At 38.6% G+C, this 26943-nt stretch overlaps 1 protein-coding gene across 1 annotated transcript in view; it reads right to left on the bottom strand.

The window, feature by feature from the left end:
* ACO1 (aconitase 1) overlaps positions 1–26943 on the bottom strand; it is a 36865-nt gene that overhangs the window by 8301 nt on the left and 1621 nt on the right. Inside the window, exons 2-12 of the mRNA XM_071424573.1 lie at positions 16780–16903; positions 14882–15050; positions 12482–12619; positions 11071–11140; positions 10783–10966; positions 7664–7803; positions 6466–6637; positions 5924–6024; positions 4791–4907; positions 3361–3520; positions 73–208 (exon numbers count right to left, since the gene is read on the bottom strand). Of these exons, the coding sequence (XP_071280674.1) occupies positions 73–208; positions 3361–3520; positions 4791–4907; positions 5924–6024; positions 6466–6637; positions 7664–7803; positions 10783–10966; positions 11071–11140; positions 12482–12619; positions 14882–15050; positions 16780–16876 (1484 nt within the window). The 5' untranslated portion in view covers positions 16877–16903. The remainder of the gene's footprint in view (positions 1–72; positions 209–3360; positions 3521–4790; positions 4908–5923; positions 6025–6465; positions 6638–7663; positions 7804–10782; positions 10967–11070; positions 11141–12481; positions 12620–14881; positions 15051–16779; positions 16904–26943) is intronic.

Here is a 26943-nt window from a genome sequence, read left to right as displayed (position 1 = left end):
TCAAGAGTAACACTTGTTGATAATGCTTTTAGTTAAGCAGCCATAGCACAACAGTAAGAAAAGCACTCTTACCCTAGCTGAGAAAGGTAACGCATAACTCCACTCTCCCTCAGATAGTAAGTGACAACCCCGCTTCCTGGGGACAGGCTAGTTTTAATGTACGGCTTCACCGTCAAACCAGCTTCAACAGCTTTCTTGGCAAGCAATCCTGAAAAATACAGAGGATAGCTGCAGATTTTCCTGGAAGTGAGACAGTTTGGTGGATAAGCATGTTAGGAGAGATACCATTACAGAACTGGGAACAGAAAAGGCACCAGCAATGAAACAGTCCAGCAAGCCAACAGCACTAATTCCGTGACAACCAGCTAGAGGACAAGTGCTCTGTTGAACAGCACATCCAGCCTGCAATTTCTGTTCCACTAGAAAATTGATGGAAGTTGCATTCAATAAGATGCACTCACTGGGGCAGCAAGAAGACATTCAAAATTCAGAGCACTATTTGTAAGACAAATGTCTCACAAAAAATGCAATGAAGACCTGTTAAGTTCCCACTTACTATGGTGCACTAACCCAGAGAAGAAACAACTGCCAGCATAGGACTGGCTGCCCTCAGGAGCAGAAGGCTATGAGAGCACCAATGCTGGCCCTTGCCTCAAACAAGCCATCTCACAATCCACAGATTGTTACACAAGTGCTGTTTTACCACTCCTGGATTTGTAATATGCACAGAGATATTTCAGCGGAAGGTCTTACTAGGCACACATTTATCCTGCATTCTTTCCTTTGAAATAAATTGTCCATACCAAGATGCATGTTCAGAGAACAAGTCCTCTCCAGTTCTTTTCCAGGATGAACATAAAAGAAGCACCAGATAGGCAAACTATGCAAAACTTCACATTCCCATGCTGCATTTTCCCCTCACACATGACATTCATTTAGATAAGAAAATAGACATAAGCTGTGCTTTGATCCAATGTGATCTCCAACAGGAAGATGTCATCAAACTGGTTTGTCTTTGCCAGCTGTCTGGCACCTCTGTTAGACATGACCTGGACCATGACACTTTTAAGTGTTGTGTGAGATGGCTTACACATGCAAATTTAAAGAAGCGGTCCTATTCCTGAAGTTGCTGAGATTCCTTAGCTACTAGAAGAATCTGCAGAAACTACAGCTCTTGAATACTTCTGCAAATGAGACCATGAACAAATAGTCATCCTAGGAACTGACAGTTTGACAACCTGTTTGAAAGTGTTGGCCTCCACCTTGCTGCTTATACCAGCTCCAAAAAGATAGCATAGTCAAACTCTCAAAGTTGGCAAGGAAATGCCAGAACTTCAGTTCCTCTGAGCAAAATTAATCCAACACCTCTTTAAGGTCAGACTAGGCTATCAAAGTTCCTACATCACATACCCACTATCCCCACAGACACACAGCCCCTGCATAAGTGCACAGGATATATAGCAGGAGTTTGAAACAACTGCTCGTATCCGGGATTTTTTTAGCTTGGTTACTTAATTGGGAACACTGTATGTTTATTTACTTGCATTTGAAACCTCATCCTGAAAGCCAAACTATTGTGTTTCTTCTGGGTATCTCTTGTGGGTATTCTCAACACTTCTGTTTACTAACAGTTATCAGAGACTGACAGAATTAATTTTTCCTTCCTTGTCAAGGTCAAAACATAAATGTTTCTGTACAGAAAGGCAGCAAAGGTGAGAGTAGCCACTAAATCTGAGCACATACACCAAAATCCTTAGGACTACATTCTTGAGGGTGCTGTGCATTGCATAGTAGTGAATGCATTGCATAGTAGTGAATGCACTCAAAGTGCATTCAGCATCCCTACTGCTTCAGAGAAGGTTAAAAATGCATGTCATCAGCCTGGGAGTCAAACACTAGAGGAAACTATCCTCAACAGGCACAACTGAAGCATACATCCACCTAGAACTAAGGGAATAGACAAGGGAAACAGAGTCTGCCTGGAGAAAACCTACTTCTTGATCCTTGGAAGAAAGAAATACAGATATATTTCGGTGATAATGCAGAATGGACCCGAGGAAAGTGGTATGCTGCCCAGGCTGTCCTGTTAAAGTCAAGTGGATTGGGACATCTTGTTCAATTCTGAACTCAATTCAATTCCTCTCAAAGTGGTAAGAAAATGAATAGGTCTCTCCTTTGCTTCTCCTTTGCCCCACATCTTAGCTGATGATGGACTTTGAACCTGTTGCTAGAGTTTAAAGGACCTTTGGCCTGGGAGGGGGTGAACTGCTGGTATGTAAAGTATGCAAAGATAGATGCTAATCTAAAACCAAGTGATAACTATCACCTCAAAAAGCCAAACACGAAGTGACTGTTGACAGCCCAAAAGCTTCCCAGCACCACACAGGAACTAACAGAAATTATATTTCTTTAACCAGGAAGTAATCCCCTCTGGTGAAGGGCCTTTGTACTGCCCAGTGCACATCCCTTCTGACCTTTGTAGGAATAAAGTCTGCATCCCATGAATGGTCTGACAGACTTGTAAGCCTCTATGCAGCGATTATCATACAGTGACAGATACCATCTATGTATATGTTTACAGAGGAGAGAAAGAAATATGTAAACATGTAGCCAAGCACCTGGGAAACTGGGCCAAACTTGTCCAGTATAGACTGAACCCTTTGAGCTGACATTCTTCATTCCTATTTTGTTGCCAGAAGCACACATTAGGAATGACAAATTTTCTGTCCAGACTAGTTATGTTAAAAATGAACAATCTCATGACCTGAAATTTTATACAACCAAGTCAGACTAACTGTTCTGTAGTGGTGCATACCAAGCTCACCTCTGGCTTCCTCTTGGATGCAATTAGGATGTAAAGGAAAAGGCTGTGAAAGCTGGCAATCCCTGAGAATACAATTTGCTTCCTCTCCTCACACCTACCATGTCTCCAGACTCTCGTAACAGCTTTAGAGGACAACCTCTAGCTAAATGTGTGTTTTTCACTCTGCTGACAGATCAGAGCACCTTCAGAGCACCCCTGAAGATCATTCTTCACTGTCCCTCTTCTGGCAACAGCCTCTTCTTATCTCTATATATCAGCTTCTGTGCATTTGGAAAAGTGTCAAAAGTGTTGCTTAATTAAGTTCCAGCTTACCTTGTAGAAAAGACAGTGCAGGAAGAATACATTCTTGTCAATTTATATTTCTAAGTACCACTTCCACAAGTCCTTCACTACCCTTAGAAACTAAGCTCAGTTTTAACACTCCAAATGACAAAACCAGCACTGCACACCTTGAATTACATCAGTGTTGTTGCTGTCTTTAGGACACACATTCAGAGCCATAGAGAAACTACTGCACATTAGGAAAATCAGCTTACCTGCACCCAACATAACTGAGGGATTACTGGTGTTTGTACAGCTTGTAATGGCAGCAATCACTACTGAACCATGAGCAAGCTCGAAGTCATGGCCCTCAAAATTAAATTTCACTATGCTGTTGTGTCGGTCTGGTGCAATCTGGAATCCCTTGAATCCTTGCTGTAGGAGGAGAAAGTAAGAATCAAAATGAGTGGTTAACATAAACATTTTGACTGAACATTAGTATGGGCTGTTTTTTCAGCAATGAAAAGCATCTGTTAGTCACATCCATGCTTGTGGTTTTAGGTCTGATCATGAAGGCTTGCATCTCTAGTCAACCAAAATTATGGACAAAAATTTTTTTTGCTGGAGTTTCTCCTCTTCTCTGTTTACTGGCAAAACAGGCAGTCTTTGCAGCAAAATATATTTGTATTTTCTTCCTGCATGAATATATCCTTCTTTGGATTTCTCAGATGCTTCTTACTCCTGTTACAGATCTTACAGATTCCTGATCACACATAGTCTTAGCACACAATCTAGTCCTGAGATTTTAGCATAACATGTAAAATTTTTAAGCCAGGATTATCAAACAGCTTGAATGTGTACCAGGAGCTGATTTGAGAGGCAAAGGTCTGATAGTTGGAAAAAAAATAAAGCGCAAAGAGCAAGTAGGCACTATTCATGACATGAAAAATTACATTTAAAGATCTGAAAGTATAAGATCACCTAATGGAGTTTGGAAAATGTAACAAACCAAGAATTATGGGGAACTGCCGTAGTTTAGGTTTCTTTTACATCACTGGAGTTCTGTAGTGCCCTTTAACAAGGGTGGTTACTGTAACAGGTAAAGATTCAAACTGATTTAGAAAACTTAAGTATCCAGGAATATTCATTCAAATATAAATCCAGCTTCTCTTTCAATGACCACTTTTGACTGGATGATGCAGAATGTAGTCATTGTTTTCCGTCTTTACCACCAACATCCAAGAGTCACAGAGACACATGCAGTTCTGCTCTGCTGAACAGATTCAATATTTAGTGCAAAATTACATGGTGGATTCAGGGCATAACCTGCTTGGAATGCTTGGAGAGCTGAAGAGCTGGGTAGTTATCTCAGAACTCAGTGCAGTAGGTATTTTGTCCCCTCTATTAACAACCCCCCATTGTGGCAGAGTTCAGAAATCTCTAGTCTATGTCAAAATCATGTTAGGCCTAAGATCAGAATGAAATACTATTCCAATAGGGCATGAACATCTTCATGCAAGAGAAGCAACATCACAATTTTAAACTACCTGTTGCTTCTCTCACCTCCAAAACTGCAGTCAAATATCCTCATTTATTTTTCAGTAGGCAAACAAACAACACACAACCCCAGAATGTAGTTCCTGAAGACCAGACAGCTTTTAGAAGCATGAATTAGTTTGTTTGCCCAAATGTTCCTACTGCCTACCTTGGCTCCCAGACAAGTCTCAAAGTCCTTTTTCATATCTGACACAGCAACTTTGTCCTGAGGTCTTTTTGGTCCACTGCAGCAAGGCACAACAGTATGGAGATCCAACTCAACCACCTGTTCAAGTAAGATAAACAGAAAGTGATTGAGCACTGCCTGATAAGTTGAAGCCAGGTAAGCCACAGTTATGCCTACCTCTGCTGTTGAATCAATGCTGAGTCTGATATGCTAAGCCTGCATATCGTTATTTGCAGAAATTATTGAAAACACTTAAGAATGGGAAGAGCAGGAGAAAAGGAATACTTCTAATTTTAGATGCTGCCAGCTCACAGGTATGGCTATCAAAAGTACTAAAGTTACTGAAAAACCCAATGTAACTAAAGCATCTAAGCATTATAAATTATTTTTTAATTTGTGTTTTCACATGCTAGAAGCAGGTTAAAAAATGATGTGAAGAGATACTGGAACTGATATAAAACAAAGCAGACTATTCATCTACTCCTCACCCATTTTCCAACTTTGTTTTCATAATGTGCTACATCCTTCCAAATCTACTAAGATTTTTGAATAATCATGCAGACCCAAACACAAGTTACAAGATAAAATTTTACAGTAGAGAAAACCAGAAATATTCTTGACTTTCCTGGATACAGAGTACGATCCTAATTTTCTTGCACAGAAAATTAACTGTGTGCTTTGTGGTTACCACAGAGGGTTTCTAAGGGTCCTGATTCACACCGTAAAATAACTGACTGAACAGAAAAAAACTGCGAACAAGGCTTACACACACAACATCCACATTATCTCCATAGCTACAATTCAGAGTATCCTTCAGTCTGGAAGGCCTTCTCAAAGCTCCATCGAATAAAACTGAAAGAATCTGCACCAGCAGATCATCAGGAGATCATCAGGAGGTCATCTGAGAGCCAATCTATACCTACATCCAAGTTTTCACACCTGAAGAGCCAGCTGTCTCATTCCATTGGGCCTTAAAATAAGACAGCTGTGAAGACCAAAGCAAAGGACAAGGAATCCCTTGACTATTTCTTAGTTTCTGTGAAAAACAGACAACTGTCGCAATAAAATAGGACAGGGCATAAAGCAAGGAGCCAGAAAACAGAGTAGTTTCTAACCTGTGTGAAGTCCGGATCCTGAGAAGAGTTTGTGAAATCTCTTAGCATTCCCACAGCCTCAAGATACCTTTTTGTGCACATAACCTTCTCTTTGTCACGGCCTAAAATGAAAGCCAGATACAGCAAAACCAAAATGCAAATTGAACAGAGGAACCATCATCTGACAGAATAGAACAAAAAAAGTGCATTACAGGCATGCTGTCAATAGCACTACAAGACTCTTTCAAGACAAATACTAGAGATCCACTAAAAACAAACTGATTGCGCAGACTTAGTGGCTTTTGCAGAACAAAATCTTAGTTTCCTATTTTTGTCATCTGGACAATCTAGGTTCAGATTTTTGCCAGGCTGCCATAAGTCCAACACTCAGCTCTTCCTAAACATGCATCCTAATTGCAAAAACTAGTCTCAATAAGTAAATACCAAAAAAAAAATGAACTGAAGCTCAGTAGGCTTCACCTGATTCAATTCCACTGCTAATGTCATATAGACCTGGCATCCTTTAAACTACCCCTTAACTTATGGTCTCTTCTTATACTCACCAGTTTGTACCAGGTACCCAATGCTAATATCATCCACTGGAAAATAGGCAGCTGTTGCTCCATACTCTGGACACATATTGGCAATGGTGGCTCGGTCAGCAATCGACAGCTGGGCAACACCAGGACCAAAAAACTCCACAAATTTACCCACTACTCCAACTTGACGAAGATGCTGTTATAAAAATACAGTGCCTGTGTCATTGCTATGTTTCAAATGACATGAGCATGTCTGTTATGAAATCCAGCTTTTTACTCAGAGAAATCTCTTGTGAAGATTTCTACAGCCATTTGAAACCAAGAAGTTTTTGCTAAACTAAATCATGAAGATGAGGACATAGAGATGTAAAGTTTCAATAATAACGTACAACATAGGACCATATTTCTTCTAAAACTTGCTCTTCCTTTCATTTAAACTGCCTTACAATTGTATTTTTCTCAACATGATGTTCTAAGAGGAAGAGAACTGCCTGGGGAGTTTTCACACAGCAAACCCAGGAAGATAGAAAAATAGGGAGAACCAACTGCACACGTACATGTGAACACACACAACATTTGAATAAAATTATGAAAAAAATGTTGCCTTTCCCCTTTTGAAGGTCTCTCTGTATACAGTATTCCATGATGAATTTCTGTACCAGATTTCTGACTTCCAACAACGCTAATGCTGACCCAGTAATACTGTTAATTCAGTGACAATGCGCAGAGTGAGTAAGCATGTTATAAATATATGACAAGAGTCAAACACCTGCACATGAAAGAAATAAGACTGCAATGCTTACTGTCTGGTTTCCAGATTTTATATTGCCTAATTTTAAGTAGTGAACTCAAAAAACAAGTCATCAGGGTTCTTTTGAGGCAGAGGAAAAAGCACTGTTGCTCCAAAACACTACTGAATTCCAAAATATCCCAACATACATTTTACGTGGCTTCTGGGAAACAGATTTGCCTAAAAAATTGAGCTGAATCCAATTCCACAGACAGTGATAAAGGTTTTTAAAAATTCAAAATGGCTACCTGGAAGCACACATAGGGTTCTTACACATTCTGTAAGAACCCTCTGTGCGCTTCCAGGTAGCCATTTTTAATTTTTAAAAACCTTCACTCATTTTGAATTCATTTTGAATTTTCACATCTCTGTCCTACAGAATGTATTTATCTCTCAGCAGTAACATCAAAATATCAAATCTTGGTAATTTACCTTGGTAATGGTGAGCACAATGTCAGTGGATGTTACCAGTGGCTGAGGGTTTCCTACCAGCTTATAGCCAACCACCTCAGGAAGCACCATGCTGATCGGCTGTCCCAACATCACTGCTTCTGCTTCAATGCCACCCACACCTGCACACAACAGGAGGACACAATGTGACTATTCAGAAAGATACTAACACGTCAGAGATAAACTTGTGAAGTCAATTGCCTGATGAGTGCTCTATTTAAGGTGTGAAAGGGGAGAGAAACCACACAGTCTGAGTCTTCTGCTAAGAGGCATTCCTCATCTTGCTGCTGTTCCTGCAAGGTTGGGCTTTTAAATTTCATTTAGTTTCATATTTTCATCCTTGTTCCTAAGCCATTAGATGGGATACTAGGTGAATCTAAGGATGCTTAGCTTTTACAAGAACAGATGTAAAATTTTTATTTAATATCTTAAACATGTAATGCAACAAACCACTGACATGGCACTGAATATGTGCTGTGAGTGAAATATACACAGACCATGATTGCTGGTCACCAAACAAAAAATCAGAAATTATTTTGAAAGAAAGAAATGTTACTAAAGAATGCTAACATAAAAGGTACTTGTTAAGACAGAAATATCTTCCCTTATGTCCACTATGTTTCAGCAGGGTTTAGGAATGTGTAGTTGGAAACTGTTCCATAAGCACACCTTCACTATCAGAATTCCAGCTACTACTTAATGTTGCTAATTTATTAAGGTAGCATATCAAGATGTCATAGCCATATGCAATCTAACAAAGCCATGATGTTTATTATCTGTTTATTGTCTATTAAGCAGCCAAGCCATCAAGCAGTTTTGTAACTGTCTGCCTGTAGAAAGTCCCTCATATATTTATCTTCTCTGAAATGTCCTTCTGCCTTTTGTTTAGTATAATTAATACTAAGCTAAGAAAAACTGCCTGTAAGAGCTGCTTATGAATGCCAAATCACTACTCCAATCTTTTTTCCCACTTAACCTAAGAATAGTTCTGAAAAATAATTTCTAACTTCTTTCATTCAAAATTATATACCTCTGTTAATTTAAAAGATAATACTGTGACAGAACCAATCATGTGGCTCCTTTCACTGGGTGTTGAATAATTTTTAAACATTTAAGTAAATAAATAATATTTGGAATAACTGACTGACTACCACTGACAGTCACAAACCAAGTTCAACATCACCAGCCTCTGAAAAAAATGTTGGATCCAAGAATATGCAAGAATTTGAGCCCATATGCTATAGACTCTGTCCAGCCATACTTTTCATATTCTGGAGAAAAATTGAAGCTAAGGGTCACTATAGGACACGAAAAAACACAAGCTCAAACCGTTGTTCTCAAGGTGAAGAAAAAAGGGAAGTTTATTTTCTGACTCCAACATTTATAGTTTTCCAAAAGTGACAGTGGACTGGAGGGTGACAGTGCCACCTCTCCAATGACACTGGTCAAACCAACAGTCCATCAACTTTCTCTTCTTCGATAAAGGAATGCAAAACAATGAGTTATTTACAGAAAGTGTGTGAGAAAGTTCACTACAAGAATGTCAGCATCAGAAGGCTTAGAAAATCTTAAAAAACCAGGGTGACAGCTAAGAGCCACACTTTTCCAAGCAGCTTTTAGTGCTACAACTTCATCTAAATGATGGCTCCATGCATATGCTGTAACCAAATATAGAATAAGAGATGTGTCTAATCCCAAAGGTGTTATGCTTTAGATGCATTGAAGTTGTTTACCTTTGTATTCTAAGCCAGAAATTCTTTCACCCTTGATTCAGAAAGTTTCACTCGACCAATACTGCTGCAGTACAATAGGTGGGTTATTAAAATCAGAAAGTCCTACCATATGTGGTGCTCAGAACTTTACAAGCACATTAATGAACAGCTAACAAATACTCTTTAAAAACACCGTGTGTTCCATATTTGTAGAACAGCTGTTTCAATAGTGCTCCTATCACCATATCACAGGAAAATAAAGGCTCAGCTGAAGTCTTCGCTACTGTATGGGATGACTACAAATACTTCCACTCCATAGTTACCTATTTATTCAATAATTCAAGCACTTCCATTCACCACTACAAGGAAAAATAAATTATTTATATCTATTCCTGTAACAAATATTGTGCAGAGAATTGGTATTAGAACATCACAGTTCTGTTTTGCATAATGTCCTCTCCAAACATAATTTAGTCATTCAGATTTAATTTTCAGCACCTTCCACCTAACAGTTTTGTATTTGCAGTACTTTTTGGATAATCCAACACTTTTAAAGTAGCAAAGCGACACAAGAAAAATCAGATGGTCAGTGATACTTCAATTCTCTTTTTTTATTTAATATTTTCTTTATCTACTTCCTTATCATTTAAATGCAGAATGGAAAAGAATAAATAAAAAACCCAAACAAAGCCAACACGTGTAGCAGAAATCACCTGAGGCAGTTATCAGAAAGGGGAGCTTAGTTACAAAGTCTTATATAACTGTAAGAGACCTTATCAGGCTACTTGCATTTGGGGTTAGGCTATGTAAGTGTGTCTAGCTGGCACAGAAATCACTTTTCTTCACAGCAGCCCATACACTGCCATGTTTTAGATTTGTGACCAAACCAGTGTTGACAGCACACCAGAATTTTAGCTATTGCTAGGCAGTCCTTACACAATATCAATGCTTTTTGTTTCTCACCCTGCCCCTCAGCAAGTAACCTGGGGTGGGAAAAACACTGTGAGAGGTACAGCCAGGACAGCTGAAGAGAGCTGAACAATGAGACATTCCATGCCATAAAACATCAGGCTCATCACCAATTGGGGAGGTGGGCTTTCCAAAGTAGCCACTGCCCAGGGACTGGCTGGGCTTTGGTGACTGACTGCCTTTACATCACTTCTTTCGTTTCCTTTCCCTGCACTCACACCTCTTCACTTAAACTGTGTTTGTCCCTAGCCATTACTTTTATCTTGCATTTGGACTAATAGTCCTCTTCCCCATTGTGCTAGCAGGAGGAGGGAGGAAGTGATTGGGTGGGGGTGATCTGCCAACCAGGATCAACTCATGAGAGCCCAAACCACAGCTCCCTGAGCCAAGAGACTGCTCACAATACACTGCTGTACATACCCCAGCCAAGCACCCCCAAGCCATCTATCATGGTGGTGTGTGAGTCAGTGCCAACCACGCTGTCTGGATAGTAGTAGCCATCCTGATCCATCACCACTCTTGCCAAGTACTCCAGGTTCACTTGGTGGATGATCCCAGAGCCCGGTGGAATAATCCTTAAGTTTTTAAAAGCTTGAGAGCCCCACTGAAACAAAAGGAATTAAAGTAAAATATTTTCAACATAAGCACTGGAAGAACTTTCATTCACTGAACTTTTCTCCATGCAAATAAGATTATTTTTGTCGGTACCTTTAAGAATTCAAATCTTTCTTTGTTCCTTTCAAATTCCAGCTCCTGATTTTTTTGCAAGCTGTCTGGCCTGCAAATGAAAATTATCAGCTGTCAGAACCAAAATTACCATGTGAATTTTATATCTAGTCAAAGATTGAAAGAAAAGAAGATTTATTAGCTAATGTGAACGCTGATCCATTGCACCATTTTAATATCACTACAGGCAGCCAATGAAAAGGATTTAGGAAATCTTAAGAGATAATACCTGAACTCTGCTTCAAATGTGAATACTAATCTGCATTTGGCAGGCTTAAATACCGTAGCCTGAGAAAAGCAACACTGAATGTTAATGAAATGTGACTTTTCCAACAACAAAATCAGAAGGAATCAGCAAGGCAGTAAAGGAAACTGGAACACAACTGTCCTGCAACTTCCACATTTGTGGTCACTATGATAGAGTGCTGTCTGAAGACTCTGTGTTTCAAAACAGTGTCAACAAATTCTTCACTTCAATCAGCTGCCTAACTTGGGTCTGCAGAGTTTGAAAGAACTGAAGCATAAATCTGACCAATGTTCTCTATATGAGAGAAAAATCTCTATTTTCTCTATTTTATGAGGTTAACAGAAATAAAATAAGGCTGTGACAAAAAATAATTATTTGTAACTGCATGCCAAAAAACTTCAAGACGGAAGGAAACCACCATAAAACATGTGATTGCAGGATCTGTTTGGAAAATTAGTTCAGTAGGCCCATATTTGTGTACCTTGGAGGGCAGAACGACCTGTATACAGAGGTCTTTTATTTCACTGTAGGTCTAGTGAATCTTAATACGTCTTGGTATCTTTGTCCTCATCATGCTGAGGACTTAATAGCCTTTCTAGAACTCATAGGGGCCATAGTAAGCAGTGCCTCATGCCCTTCTGCTTGGAGGCACTGAAGCAGAAAGCAGTTCCTCAGAACTGAGCCTAGTGTAGATCACCTCTATCCTTAGAAAAATGAGGAAGAAAGGATGAATGAGAACATTTCCTTTCTTAAAAACCCCTATTGGGTCAAAAAAGTGTACTAGGGAAAAAATTCCATTTCTGAGCGATTAATAATAATGCAGCATTATTAAAGAGAAATACAATAAACACAGGCCTGGAATGAATCTGTTTCTATCAACAGTTTAGTACAGGCTTTTGCTGCTGATAGATACACCACAGATAGAGAAAATTCTCCCCCCAACTCACCACAGCTGATACAACAGTCTAACTTTAAAATTTCCTAGTATCTGGAATGTTGTAGTACAAATGCTACCAGTATGTTAGCATTGTATGCTAACATATGTATATTGTAGTACAAATGCTAACCAGTAGAACTACCTTGATGACCAGTAACTGGATTCAGTTGACTTATTACCATTAAGAAGAGTGATTTTTTTATTCTTACTGCCTGTTAAAATCCACCTGGATGGAGTGATCTATCACGAGATCAGCAGGACAGATAGGATTTATTTTTTCAGGGTCCCCACCAAGTTTCTTCACAGCATCACGCATTGCAGCAAAGTCAACCACAGCAGGCACCCCACTACAACAGAAACAAAATAGGCATGGTGAAACAATTTGGAAAAGAGAAAAAAAAACTAAAACCAAAACCAAAAAAAAAAAAAAAAAAAACAAAAAAAAAAAAAAAAAAACAAAAAAAAAAAAAAAAAAACAAAAAACCCCCCAAAAACAAACAAACAAACAAACAAACAAAAACACAAAAAAACCAAAAAAAAACAACAACAAAAAAACCAGTCCTGAGATACTGAGATACAGAACAGACAGCTACTGTCACATACAAAGCAAACTGTACTCCATTTTTCAATGCAAGCAAATAACGAGTAGCAACCAGAACTTCTGGAATTTCAACACTTGACTTGTCTAAGAGATCATACACTTTTCAATATTTCTTTTAACACAGCTTCTGATGCTTCTCTGCCCACACATCTTCAGTTTTCTGCTGAGGTATATTCTACCATAATATCCTCAACCAACTTGGAAAACCCTCTTACTTACCTATCTGATTTTGCTGGGTGCTAAAACAAAGAGTTCTCTGATGTGCTCATAAGGATCTGGCATCAATGAGCAACCCACTGAAAAAACTACATTTCTGTAAGAGCTTCCCAAAGCAGTAAGGGTTTATGTTTTTAACTCTGACCATAAGGAAGTTATTACAATTTTTTTTAATATCAGAAACCATGCAACAACAGCACTAAAAGGCTTTTTGGTTCCTACTGAATTTTACCTTGAAAATCCTGAATAATTACCAAAAAATAAACAGGAAAGAGGATCCACATTATCTAAACTGGACACAATTAACTGATATTGTTCAGCAGTTTGACATTCCAGGATAAGCTTTTTGTAAGAAAAATAGGAAATTCTGTGTTATTTTACCTATGGGAATTTGTGGGGAGGGGTAGGAGGAAAACAGAAGAAGAATTATTTTGTCAACTTATGAATGTTATTATAATTACAATTAATATGGAACAGACACAATATCCTTCTACAGTCTTAGAACAACTAAAGATAAATACAGAATAATCCTGACTAGGAAGTTAGATAATTCTAAACCAGGACAACCTGAATGTAATTGTTGCATGGCTTTTGGAAAGTTGCCAAAGCTGCCTTTTTCAAAAAGGTCCTCAGAGGCCTGTCCAAGAGCTCATTTTCCAGGAATGCAGTTGCTCTGCAGACTTATAGGCACATTTTTAAAACTCAACAGGAGTAAGGAGCAAGAAAGAAGAGTAGTAAGAGAAGGAACAACGTTTGCTTGAAAGTTCAGCTTCCTCTCTGCTCCAGTTTTTCAAAACATTAACAACAGCTAGTGGATGAAAAATAGCTAGGAAATAAGCACTTCTTTAATTTGAAGTTTTGCCAATTTTTTCTAATGTCTTTAAGTTGAGCTGTACTGGGTCTCTAGCACTTTGAAAACCTCTGTGAAAATATGTAACAGAGATTATGACAGCTAAGACACTCTACCGTTGAGGAAGAAAATGAACCGGCAATGTAGCTGCACTGGGCTTACCATGGATGTACTAAAATATTTTATAAAGACAGAGGACAAAGATACAAAGAACAGTGAGTAGACTTGGAAGTCAAATGCTGTATTAGAACAATTAAATGCTATTGTTCCACCTGAAAATTGACTTTCCACATTGAACAGGGACTATTATATGATTATTACTGACATCTGAGGACCCACTGCAATAACAAGGCTCATTTTTTAGAGTCCATTAGGTAGGAATCTCAATTTGCATTTCTGGGAAAAATAATTTGCTCATTTTTTCAGCAGCAGATAAGTCCTTAAAAATATATTTATAATAACACAGATTTAGAAGAGGAAGAAATTATGTGGGTTATAAATGAGAACTGAAATAGATAGAAAACTGAAAGCAAGAACCCCTGGGAAACAAAACCAAATGAACAAAAAACAAACAAAAAATGTGTGTGTGTGAGAGAGAGAGAGAGAGAGAGAGAATAGACAATACCACCCCTTCAAAGAATAACTTCTAAACACTAAACTTCCTCAATTGCATGCAATTTATCAATATAATTTTCTTTCCCTGTTTTGAAGTTTTGTGAAGATATTTACTTCTTGATCTCAGAAAAGTTTTTTTCAATGCTGTTATTCTGAGTGTTTGCCTCTCCAAGTGCTGTCTGTAGCATGACATCCAGGAAAGCTGAAAAAGGGTTTTCCAAATATCTCACTGCTATTCTTTCCCTCAGCTCACCCCTCCACCCCAAGCTGAGCATTGTTGCACTCTCAAAAGACCCTCTTCCTTGCTTTGGAGACCATCAGACTCACGTGAAGTCTTGCAGAATAACTCTTGCAGGCTTAAATGGTACTTCAACATTCTTGTGTTGCATCACTTTCCAGTTGAGAATATTCTCAACATCTTCTTTCTTCACTAGGAACTCATCACAGTTACGGATCGCTGCTTCCAGGAGGATTCGAATGGAAAATGGCAGGTGAGCTGCATGGGTAAGAGGCAAGAAACAAACTCAGTTTTTAGCTTAGGGCATTTGTCAGCAAGTGCAAAGTTCTATGCCAGGGGCAGACAGGTCCTCATTTTCTCACAAGGCTTTATTCTGATTATCCAAACTCCTCTTCCCACCTCCAGCTTGGCCAGGAGGCCAGTACTAACTGACCTGTTCCACTTGATGCTCTCAGCAGGTTTATTATCTCAGTTCCTGTGACACAGTAGACATCTTTGCTGAGGGACTTTTCCATCCTCCATAGCACAGCAACCTTGAAAACATGCTGTGCTCACCTTGTTTTTCTGCAGTTTGCTCTCACTCTTGTCACTGAATACAGACATATAAATGTACTGGGAAAAGCATAGTTTTCTACCTGCCATGTTGGAAAGCACAGCTTTAGTGGTTTATGCAGTCCCTTTATCTCAAGAGATGGAAGATGAAACTGAATGAAAGTCAGACTGTGCATCAATCTTCTTTTACTTCAAATCAGAAATATTTAAAGATGATGGCACAAAATACTATTGGAGCAGTCCTGACAGCTCTACTACAAGGAATGGGTGTGAAGAAAAAACCCAAACACATCTCAGTCCTTCCTCCTCCAGTCCACTTTAATAATACTTGTTTGATTGCCTCTCAAAATATTCACATTTTAAAATCTTTTGAGAAGTTTGTTCCAACTTTCTACAGAGGGCTGGCCTCAAGGCATAAAAGTCACTTAATCTCAGTGAGACCTCATTAGTGCTATTGTAAAAAAAAAAAACAACCAACATCTATTATTCAGGACACAGTAATTCAGAACAATTTGAGTTGGTTGTTGCTGGGAGTTTTGTTCTGGGGGATTTTGTTTATTTGGGAGTTTGGGGTGTTATTGTTACTGTTGTTGTTTGGAGGTTTTTTAGAATCTTCTCCTGCCCTTCCCTGCTAAGCTATTCGCTTTTTATGCTGAATAGTGAGAATTGCATCCTTTGTCCTTTAAATAATCTGGAGTTTATCACTCTTGGAATCCTGGAATGGATCAACTGGTAACACTGAATTTACAATGTGTATTTGTCTATTCTTTAAGACTCTTCTCTGCTTTTCGCCCACTAAGACTGACATTAGCTGACTGGTCACATATGGAGCCTGTAATGGATATGTGTTACTGACATTCAGAGAAAATGCTCCTCCTCTTGTTCCCTGAATTCTCCTTAATCACCTGTCTCCTTTTGAAACACCAAGCACCCACCATAGATAACTCTAAAGTATAGATACTCAAGTTTCTAAGTCACAGTCAATGGCACAGACACTAAGATTTTTAGCAGTACCACTGAAAGATTTGGGAAATGTCAGAGGAACTAAGGAAAAAGCCTCCTCAGAAAGGATTCTCTACCCACTACTGTTTTCAAAACTGAAAAATCTTTCTGATTAGTTCAGTCATACATATCAGTGTTAGATCCTTTCCAGCCTTTAGCCTTGTGCTCTTAGTTTTGCCTAGCTCTCCTCAACCACTCAGCAAAAACAAGACTGCCGTGTGCACAGTATGCTGAGGAAATACTACTGCGATCTTGCCAATATTTCTGTCATTCTAAATTTCAATAATTACATTTTGCTAAAATTTTGTTCCCAACATTCTCCTTTTGAATTCATAGTTCTTGCCAGAGACCAAGTATCATCCAAGGTGGCCAAGTCTGTTCAGGTTCTATTTATCAGTATTAACAAAACGCTTCTCTTATGTTGTCAACGTACCATATCTCACATCTTCCAATTTGCTCAGATTAAAGAATTTCTTCAGAGGCTGTTTTGGGTCCAGTGGCTCCACAATCTGTACGAAAGGGTTGCTCATGGTTGTTGAAGGCCCTAGTTAGTGTCCCTAAAACAAAAGAAAAATCAAGGGCATTTTCATTACATTTGTCCTTCATACCAAGTACATGTCCCACAGCCTACAATGTATCTATCCCACACACAAAGGCCTGTACCAGAGAAAAAGGTACTGTCAGTCATTCCCTTTCCACCCCAAATCTACTCGTAACACGTCCTCAGAGATAAAAGGTCTGAAGAAGATAGCAGTATTGTGAAAAATACAGATATACCACATGGTTTAGAATCATAGAATCTTAAAAACTGGAAACAACCTCTAAGACCATCGAGTCCAACTGTTAACTGAGCACCACCGTATCCACCACTAAACCATGTCCACAAGTGCCACACACACACACCTTCTGATGATGAATCCATCACTTCCTTGGGCAGCCTACTCCAATGACAGGAATAAATTTTTCCTAATATCAAATATAAACCTCCCCTGGTACATCTTGAGAATATGTTTCATCCTGTCACTGGCTGCCTGGGAGAACAGATTGTCCCCACCTGGCTACACCTTCCTTTCAGAGAACTGTAGAGTGGTAAGGTCTCCCCTGATCCTCCTTTTCTCCAGGCTAAACAACCTCATCTCCCTCAGCCACTCCTCAGAGAACCTGTGCTCTGACACCTTCACCATCTTTGTTGCCCTCCTCTGGACACAATTTCACAAAGGAAATTTAATGTCTTCATTATTCTCTTCTTTATGCTGCTTCTAGACAGCCATTTGTGCCTCTGTGACTTACAAACCACCATGACAACACAGTCTCATTTCTAAAGTGTGTTATGGTTTAACCCCTGGCACCAACTAAGCACCCACAGCCACTCCTTCACTCCTTTCTGGCAGGAAAAGGCAGAGAATCAAAGCAGCAAAATGAAAAATTTCATGGGTTGAGACAGAGGTGGTTTGATAGATAAAGCAAAATCTAGACCTGCAAGCAAAGCACAACAAGGAATACATCCACTTCTTCCACAGCAGTTCAGCCATCTCTAGGACAGCAGGGCCCCATCATGTCTCACGGTGATTTGGAGAAATGAATACCATAACCCTGAACATCTCCCTCTTCCTTCTCCTCATGGCTCTATATGCTGAGCATGATGCCACATGCTGTGTGATATCCCTTGGGTCAGTTGGGGTCAGCTGTCCCAGCTGTGTCCCTCCCAGCTCCCTGCACACCCTCAGCCTCCTTGCTGGAGGGGTGGGTGAGGAGCTGCAAAGGCCTTGGCTCTGTGTAAGCCCTGCTCAGCAGGAACTAAAGCATCCCTGTGTTATCAAATGTATTCCCAGCACAGCCCCATACTAACTATTAGGGACAAAATTAACTGTATCCGAGCCAAAACCATCAGAAGTGGCATTGATCTAAAGCTTAACTGACAGACATTTACATTCAAAATTAAAAACAATTTAAGAAAACCAGAAAACACTATTATTTGAGACAAAGTATTACAGACTAAGATTATAAATGCTATCAGAGACAAAAAGAACTCTCCTAATTTCAGAAAGATTTATTAGGGTCACCACAAAAAGAAAATTTACATAGGCTCTATTGTAAATGTCATTTTAGTTTGAGATATTTTCTTCTTTTGTTGTTGCTTACTGATTTACTGGGTTTTGTGGCTTAATGGTTTACTGGATAACACATTCCTCTGGGACCTAGGACTTTTAGGTTCACATACAGAAATTAAAAGGCCCTAAGATAATCCCCTTGCAAGGCCAACTAGCAGCAAGGGGCCTAAATTCACTACAGAAATATCTCTTAATGTCCAGAAAAGGTTAACCATACTCAAACTACTTAATGGAACACTTCCTAGGACACACTGAAGACCTGAACTCTGCCCAAGCCTCTTCTGGAAGCGTTGGCTTAAACCAACACATGCCAAGGATCAAGCTAACAATTTAACAGTGAGAACAATTCTCTTGCAGTGCCTGGCAACATTCCCAGTCATGATTAAATTTTTTTTAGTAGAGAGATAACCAAAGGTCTGATTTTCAGATCCCTTGTTTTCCCAGAGTACAATTCCTGTCTTCATTCAAGTACCATTATCTTCTCTTGCCCCAGGTTTTCAAATGAGAAAATTCACAACAAGGTAGGAGATACACATGACAGGCCTTGGAGACTGGTACAAAAGGATGCACAAAGTCCAATACTTGTTAAAAACAGACACAGCATAGCCAAAGAATTAATTTATTTATCTCACCTGCTAGTTTCATGCAATGTTCAGGAAATACTAATATGTGGAACACATTTATGGGGGATTTTTAAAGTATTCCAGTATTTTCAAAATTCAAAATTCAGGTTTTTTCTTAGAAGACAACCTAAGAGAAATAGCGGAAATGGTAACAAAAGAAAGTCCAGGGTGTAAAGCAGCAAGATAATGTAGAGAAAGAAATATTTACAGAATTCTTTCAAAGAAAATAATGGATGTTTCTAGATAAAAAGTTGAATGCCCAGGGAAGCTGGAAGGTCGGCAAATGAACAGACTGCAAACACACACAACACCTCAAATGTATCATCTCTCACATTTCCATTGACAAGTTATTTCTGAAACTCCTTTTCCCAGCTTTGCAAATACTCACCCTGTACACAAGTCCCTAAAGTTTTAGGTGTCATGATCTTTAATCAGCATGAGCTACTAGCTATTCCTCTAAGCAAACTCTGTGCTTCTACAACTGAGCATGATCAAAATGAATTTCTTCCTTCCTCTTCTTGCCAGCTACCCTCCTGTTAAGATTTACTTTTTTGCATTCCACTTTGAGAACTTTATTTTATTCATATCAATTTCTCATGGGAAAGTTTAAGAGTAGCCATAGATAGAAAATATTCGGATATCCACTGACAGATAAAGCAGATCATTAATTTGATATGACCATGAGTCCACTGTACTCAGTTCACATATTCTTATCCAAGTATAAACTGCAGTTTGAACATTTTCCATCCAAGTCCATGTCTTGGCAAATCACAGTAGAAATTCAAGATGGTATGACACATTATCTACATGTTAACATTACTTATCAGACATCACCCTCTTCCCTGAACAGCTCACAGTATGAGATACTTCACTACAAATATCCTCTCATCAGTGATTTACACAAATAAGCCAAACTGTTAGCTAACCAAGCCCTAATCACAAATTCTTCTCATCTGCCTCATCACACTGACATGAACAACACTGTTACAAACCTGGAAGCCATTCAGAAATACCTGAAAAGAGGTAAAATCTCTAGAAAAAATACCAACTAGCAGTATTACTGTAGTAAATTTCACAAGACAGGGAAGCTCAGTCATACCAACTACTATTTCCACACAGTAAATTATAAACCAACTTGCCCCAGCACAGAACTCTAAACTAGTGATTTGTCAAAAAGAAATCTGGGGGCGATACTCTGCACGCTGAATATACCAAAACTTTTGAAGTCATCCTTGCAATAGATACAGGTTAACTTTTTTATTAACTTTATACAGATTAGCAATAGATACAGGTTAACTTTTTAATAATTTGATACAGATTAGCAATAGATACAGGGTAATTTTTTTATTAACTTGATACAGGTTAATTTGTGATTACAGCAAGGAATATTTATTCGTGTTTTGCAGGCACTGAAATAGAAATATGCAAACATGGGTGAGCAGACATCTGTCTGCCTGGAACTGGTGCAGCACACAGGGTCACACACACTGACCATGGCCAACGTGTGACCACATTGATACCTGCTCAGAAATACCAAAACAAGCACTTGATCTTCTGCCCAACAACCTTAAAACTGTTCGTGTGGAGATTACATTTAAAAAAAAAAAAGGATTATTCAAAAGTGAAAATGCAGAATAGCACTAAAAAAGGAGCATCTCATTACTGACACAGACTCATAGAATATTATGAGTTGGCAGGCACACAAGGATCACAAAGTCCAAGTAAATGGCCGATATGATGTTCTATTCCACAACCCTGGCATTATTAGCACCATGCTCTGACCAATGGAGGTAATCTCAAGATACTGGAACCTCCTTAAAGGGTTGCATGACTTGTAAGAAGTGTACCAGACAAACAACATTTCGATTTTAGCCCTTCCTTAGTGCCTACTATTAAAAATCTGAGAACACCCACAATCTGGTCCACACTAATGCTGATCATCTATGAATCTGAACTCCCTACCAATATTGTTTCCTACTCACCTTGTTACATCAATGCAGCAGCTTATTACTGTGCCACCACACTCAATCTCTTGTTAGAAGGCACCTCAATTCACCCAGACTGCCGATTAGCTCACCACAGAAAGTCTGATTTCTGTTTTTTCCCTCTCCCTCAGAGAAGCAGAAGTACAGAAAGACTGTAACCATGAATACCAGGAGGGACAAATTTATCTGGATAAGGCCATAACTTTCCAAATATAAAAAAAGGAAGTAGTGTTTTGCAAATGCAACATCTTGCCTTTTAGGGCAGAGAATGAACCCTTGGCCACAACAGCTGTTTCTTGCTGTTTGCATCCCTATATATGACACAGTTCAAATTTCTCTGGAAACACAAGTTTTACACTGTGATACTCTAAGAAGTCTTTTTGAACAAACAAAATCTTAGTATAACACTCCTCACTTCATCTGTATTGAGTGTGCCAGCAAACTCAGCTTTTACCACAGAGACCTCAGATGTTCACTAGCACCAAAAGATCATTGCAAAGATGCCTGCTGGCTGTACTGCCTGTGGTTATCTCTGTGGTGTCCTGAAGGACCCACCCCTTGATGATCATGACATAAGAAATGTGCACAAGTCCAAGGGGACAGAAGGAAAAAGGTGTCTGTCCATCCTCTTCCCTTGTCTTCTCTTATTTGTTAATCAACTACATCAGATACATTCAAAGTACATTAAAGTCTCATGGGGATTTCCATAAAAAGGTTTTAAGTAAGAAACTTAAAATCTCTTATTTAAAAAAAAAATCACAGGATATTTCAAGGTATGTTTTATGTGTGCTTTCAAATCTTCAGCTGTTGCACCTTTCTGAGTATCTAACATAAACACAATACTGGTCACATCTCAACAACATTGATTGGAAAAGGACTTGGTTCAGTTTAAACCACATTCTTGATTGACAGTGACTCCTTGACTCTACTTCAGATCCCTTTTAAAAGCAGTTTTGTAACTTGGAACAAAGACAACAAATAAATTTTACTGATATTAATGGAATTGAAAAAATATAATAATATATCTTTACACTTGCATAAATTATCTCATGAAGATCACAGAGAAGGAAAAAATGTATTTAGTCTCTTGCTATATCTGAGAAAATCTGAAAACTGTTCTAGACATCTTTTTCTACTCTCTTTAGAGTTGAAGGTGAAACTGAGAACAGCTAGTCAGATTAAAAGCAGCAATCTCACATGTGAAAAAAAAGAGATTCTTTATAAAAAACACAGCATCATGTATACTCATTGACTGTAAACAGATCCATACTATCAACAATATGTATTATTTTGGGGGTTTTAGTGATATCAGAGCATCCCACTCATCTCTCACCACGCAGAAAAGGAAAAAACTGTAGCACACAGAGTGGTTTCCTACATACATGCTGACAGTAAAAACCATGCTCTTTCTGTAGTACACAACACAAATGTTTACAGAAGACTCATGATTAGTAATAACCACTTTTATTACAGAAGTACCTGACAATAAACCAAAGACACAGATTGTTTGATCTGCAGAAGGGAAAAAAGGCTCTGGATGAGAAAACTTCTGTCTAAGCTTCAGGGCATAAAGTAGCAACAGAACAGCCATGGTTATTCAGCATTTTAGCACAGACATATATTTAATCTCACTTGGAGAAACATGTTTCAACAATTGTTTTTTTCTATTCCATCTTTGGTTTCTTAGTTGCTGTCTTTCCAATTATGAAAGGGTGCCTATGTTATCAATGATAAGAGGTTAATTTTAGACATCACTACATAAAACTAAACACCAGGTATCTTAACTAAAACAGATTTCAAGTATTAAATGCTCTTTTTCCTGAAATGTGGGTAAATTCCTGGCCATCACTGGGAAGCACATCAGCAAAGAAGCGATTTAATTTCAACATTTTACCAGACTCTAGAAATGCTAAAAAGATTACACTCAGGCAAAGCAAAGATGCAATTTTATCAGTCATCAAGAAAAAGGGGAAAGCTCAGACTTGCTGGTACTTGAAGAAACATGACAAAATATGATGTTTCTGTGATGAAACTTCCAACTGAAAACTGGGGAAAAAAAGAGGTGAGCTGGCAGGACCACCATGGTAAAAGTCCTTTCCTGGTGATAAGGCAGGATATAGGCAATATCCATGGCCTTGCTTGAAAAATGCAACATTTTTCATCCATGCTGGATCTGATCTTACCACCTTTTGATGCAATTATCACTCCCGTGCCCACAAGTTATTTCCCTTGGTTTTGTCCATTCAAATGAGTGCCACTGTATGTATCTGTACTTAGCTGCCAAGTTTGCAACAAGCACCTCCAAATAGCAAAAGCAAACAACTTAAAAAATCTAAGTGGAGCTGCAGCAGAGCAGCAGGATACTGAGTTTTAAATTCTGCATCACAACATTGAGCATGCACTTCATGACATTACTAGCAGTTACATATAACTGAACAGCACTTATTTAATTAAGGGCTATTCCTCATTTCCCCTGGGCCTTTAAAACTTCTCATAGCTCTTCTCATGGTTTCACATTCTACTCAACAAGGAGCCCACATTAAAAAAGTTGATGACTAATTCCAGTTCACCTAAGTTATAGATGGCATAGCCGTGAAGAAAGATCTCTGAGGAGGTCCAGCATATAGGAATTTCCATCATATTGGAATTGCACCATGTTCTGTGCATGGTGCAATTATCCAATAACCAAGGAAGGAGAATACCCATGTTAAGCATGTTGACAAAAGCCTGCATTTTTTATATGGAAAGACAACCTCTCTTCAGTATCAGTCTGGTGTTTAAAGAAGAAAACTTCACTAAGTAAATCCATCCATAATTCAAGTCAGTTTAGGAAAAAAGTCCTAATAAATACATCCACGTGGCAGGATTTTTTTAAATATAGTTTAAATATTCAAATTGCCTAAGAAAAATGTTTTTGTTACACTGGGTAAATCAACAGACAGATAGAGATGACCAGACACATGACAACACAATAACAAAAAACCCCACCTACCCACCAAAAAAATGGCAAAAACCCAACCAAACAAACCATAAGCAAAAAAACCCTCAAGCCCACACATGCCCCTAGCATTTGGATAGACTTCAACACTAGAAGTAGAACAAGCAGAGTCTTGTTTTATAAAAATATAAAACGCTATAATTACTCTTGGATGTACAAAGAACAGATGAGTGCAATTACTCTTGCAATAAATACACGTTTCTTCTTTTGATTTAGAGAAGCTCTTATTATTTAACACTCTACCTGTGCAGATAAGGCCACTATGTAACAAATAAATGCTGTTCCATTGCTGCTAACAGACACTGAGGAGATTTCAGTGTTCAAAGAGACTCCAGAAAGAATCTTTGTGTTTCTTTGTTACACAGAAAGGTCCATCATTACACATAGATCCTTAAAGAGAAGTCCACTAACAATTTGATGACTGAGCAACTATTCTGCCAGTATAAACTACATCAGTATTCCACACTGGAAAAAATGCAGTACTAGAAAAAGGAGGGTTTCTTAAACAACCTCTAGGCAAAGTTTCAGAGAACCCCTTTCAACTTTAATGCTCAAGAGAAACACTGTACTAAAACAAACAGAGCTTTGGATTGCAGATGTTCCTGCTTTCTCCTGCTGCCTGAAACTTTTGACAGCAATGCTAAAATACTTACTTATTCAGATCCATAAAGTGCTAAACTTCCAACACACCAAACAGGTTGCTAATTGCATATTCCCATAATCTGTGTATTTCATAGGCTGTCATGAGTATTCTGACCATTGCACTTTGTTAGCAATGCTGTATCACACACATTGGAACTGAAAGTTTAGGTCAGAGATCGAGTTTGTGAAATCAAACACTGAGGTCTTAAAGTAACTCTGACTCCAAGTGAACTGGAAGTTTAGGTGCCCAGTTCCAAAATGTAGATATTAAACTCCTTCACATCATCCCTCCAGAAAGCCAAATGCTACCTCCTCTCTCACCTCAACATAGCTTAGAGGGACAGTCAAAACACTTCTCTTGTATAGATCTCACCAGCCTTTGGTAACCCAGGTGAGCACACATATGTAGTGTCTCTCATGTGCTCTCAGACAGCCTCTGAAATGCAATCTAGTCTTAACAAAATCCAGATCATAATTAAGCAGGTGTAAGTGTTAAGGGAATGCTTTCTCAGCACACTCACCACTGAGTGGCCCAGATAAAAGTAGAGACTAATTTTTATTTTTTGCTACAGGAAAATGAGCAGCCTTACACCCAAGAATAAAAGGAAGCTTATTTGGAGACTACCAAACACTGAAAAATAAGGTGTTGAAATTTCTTTCCTACCTCCTGGGAGAGCAGCTCTGAACTTTAACCTACTTTCTACTTCTATACAAACTTGCTGCTTTTTTACCCTATGCTAGTACTCTTAGACTGTTCATTAACAAATATGCAGCTTGGACCAGTTTTAACAAAGAACTAGCTTTCAGTGTTAGTTACAAAAAACACAAAATCAACATGGAAGTGCTGCAAGAAATGTGGAATACAGAGCATGTGTACAAAGATTTGGTATAGAATTTTGGTTCAATGTCAAAAGGCATTGGTCTGTAAGTTTCAAAAGACTTCTATGAAGGGTGAAGAAATGCAGGAGAGGTACATGGGAAAGACAAACAAAATGAGAGTATTGTGAATCAGCCCTGTACTCATGGCATTACCATTATATGAGCTCTATAAACTGCTCTCTCAAGACCTTGAAAACTCTTCTTCTGCAACTTGAAATCTGAACTGTTTCAGAGCCTCTGAAGATGTGTAGGTGGAAGGATCCTTTCAGGATGAAGAACTGATGAGAGGATTACTTCTGTTGTGAAATAATCTGACACTGTGGGGTCCTAACTTTCACACACAAGATTTCCAGACAAATCCTGAATTTGTTGTCTGAAAATAAAGATAATTTTTTCACACCAAAAACTTCTACCGGTAATCTCAGCAGCTATTCAACTATTTGTGCAGATGAATCCAGCTTTCAAATACCCACAGCTTCAGTCTGGAAGGAGAACAAGTGTGCCTGATACAATTTCATGAACTCAAACTAGCTGTTAGCAGAGTTTTCTGGCCAAGCTTTCTGGGGAGGCAAATTAAGTTCCACTAAACATTTCAAGTCACCTTTTTTATAACAGTTTTCACCAGAAAGGGTAGACAAAAAAAAAAACCCCAGCAACCAAAATTAATACCCGCTTTCACAAGCATCTGAAGTCCTGACCCTACAGCTGTGGGATGTCCCAATTCTTTCAAGGAAGTGCCAAAAACCTAGAGGAAATCTTCTGAATTAATCAATCCCTAAGGCAGCAACGAATGCAAAAACCCCGAAAAAAATTATCTCATTTTCATACAATTAAGACACCTCTCTACCTTCTCTATATTTCACAACACAAAGGGACCACTCTTCAATTAACATCTTTCCATTTAGCTTAAGTAGATTGTTACTCCAAGGAGGGAGCAAATTTCCAGCTCTTACTCTCACAATGCTACAGTGAGAGTCTATGCTGGAAAACACTGGCAAAAGAGATTTGTTCCATTTCTTACTATGCAAATGCTATTTCTTCTTTATTTTTCTGCATTTATTGTTTTGGCTCTTCCACTATTACTATAAAAACAATTAGTATCAAAGTTGGAGTGGCCAAAGACAACCAGAGAGAAAAAAAGGTGCTAAATTACAAATATGATATGACAAAAACCTGCAGTTTGAAAGCCCTGTGGTCTTTTCAATTCAGCAACAGTCTGCATGATGTTCTCTGTAAAGCATTGCTAAGTGATCAGACTTCTTTTTATATGGAAAGCTTCTCTGGGAATCTCCTCTATCTTATAAAGTCTGAGAAGAGTAAAGTATTGATAATTTTCCTAATAAATCTTCACACACACCA

Source organism: Agelaius tricolor, unplaced genomic scaffold, assembly GCF_023055355.1.
Source record: "Agelaius tricolor isolate 1412-34295 unplaced genomic scaffold, bAgeTri1.0.p SCAF_4, whole genome shotgun sequence".
NCBI lineage: Eukaryota > Metazoa > Chordata > Aves > Passeriformes > Icteridae > Agelaius > Agelaius tricolor.
This window is presented reverse-complemented; position numbering and strand designations above follow the sequence as displayed.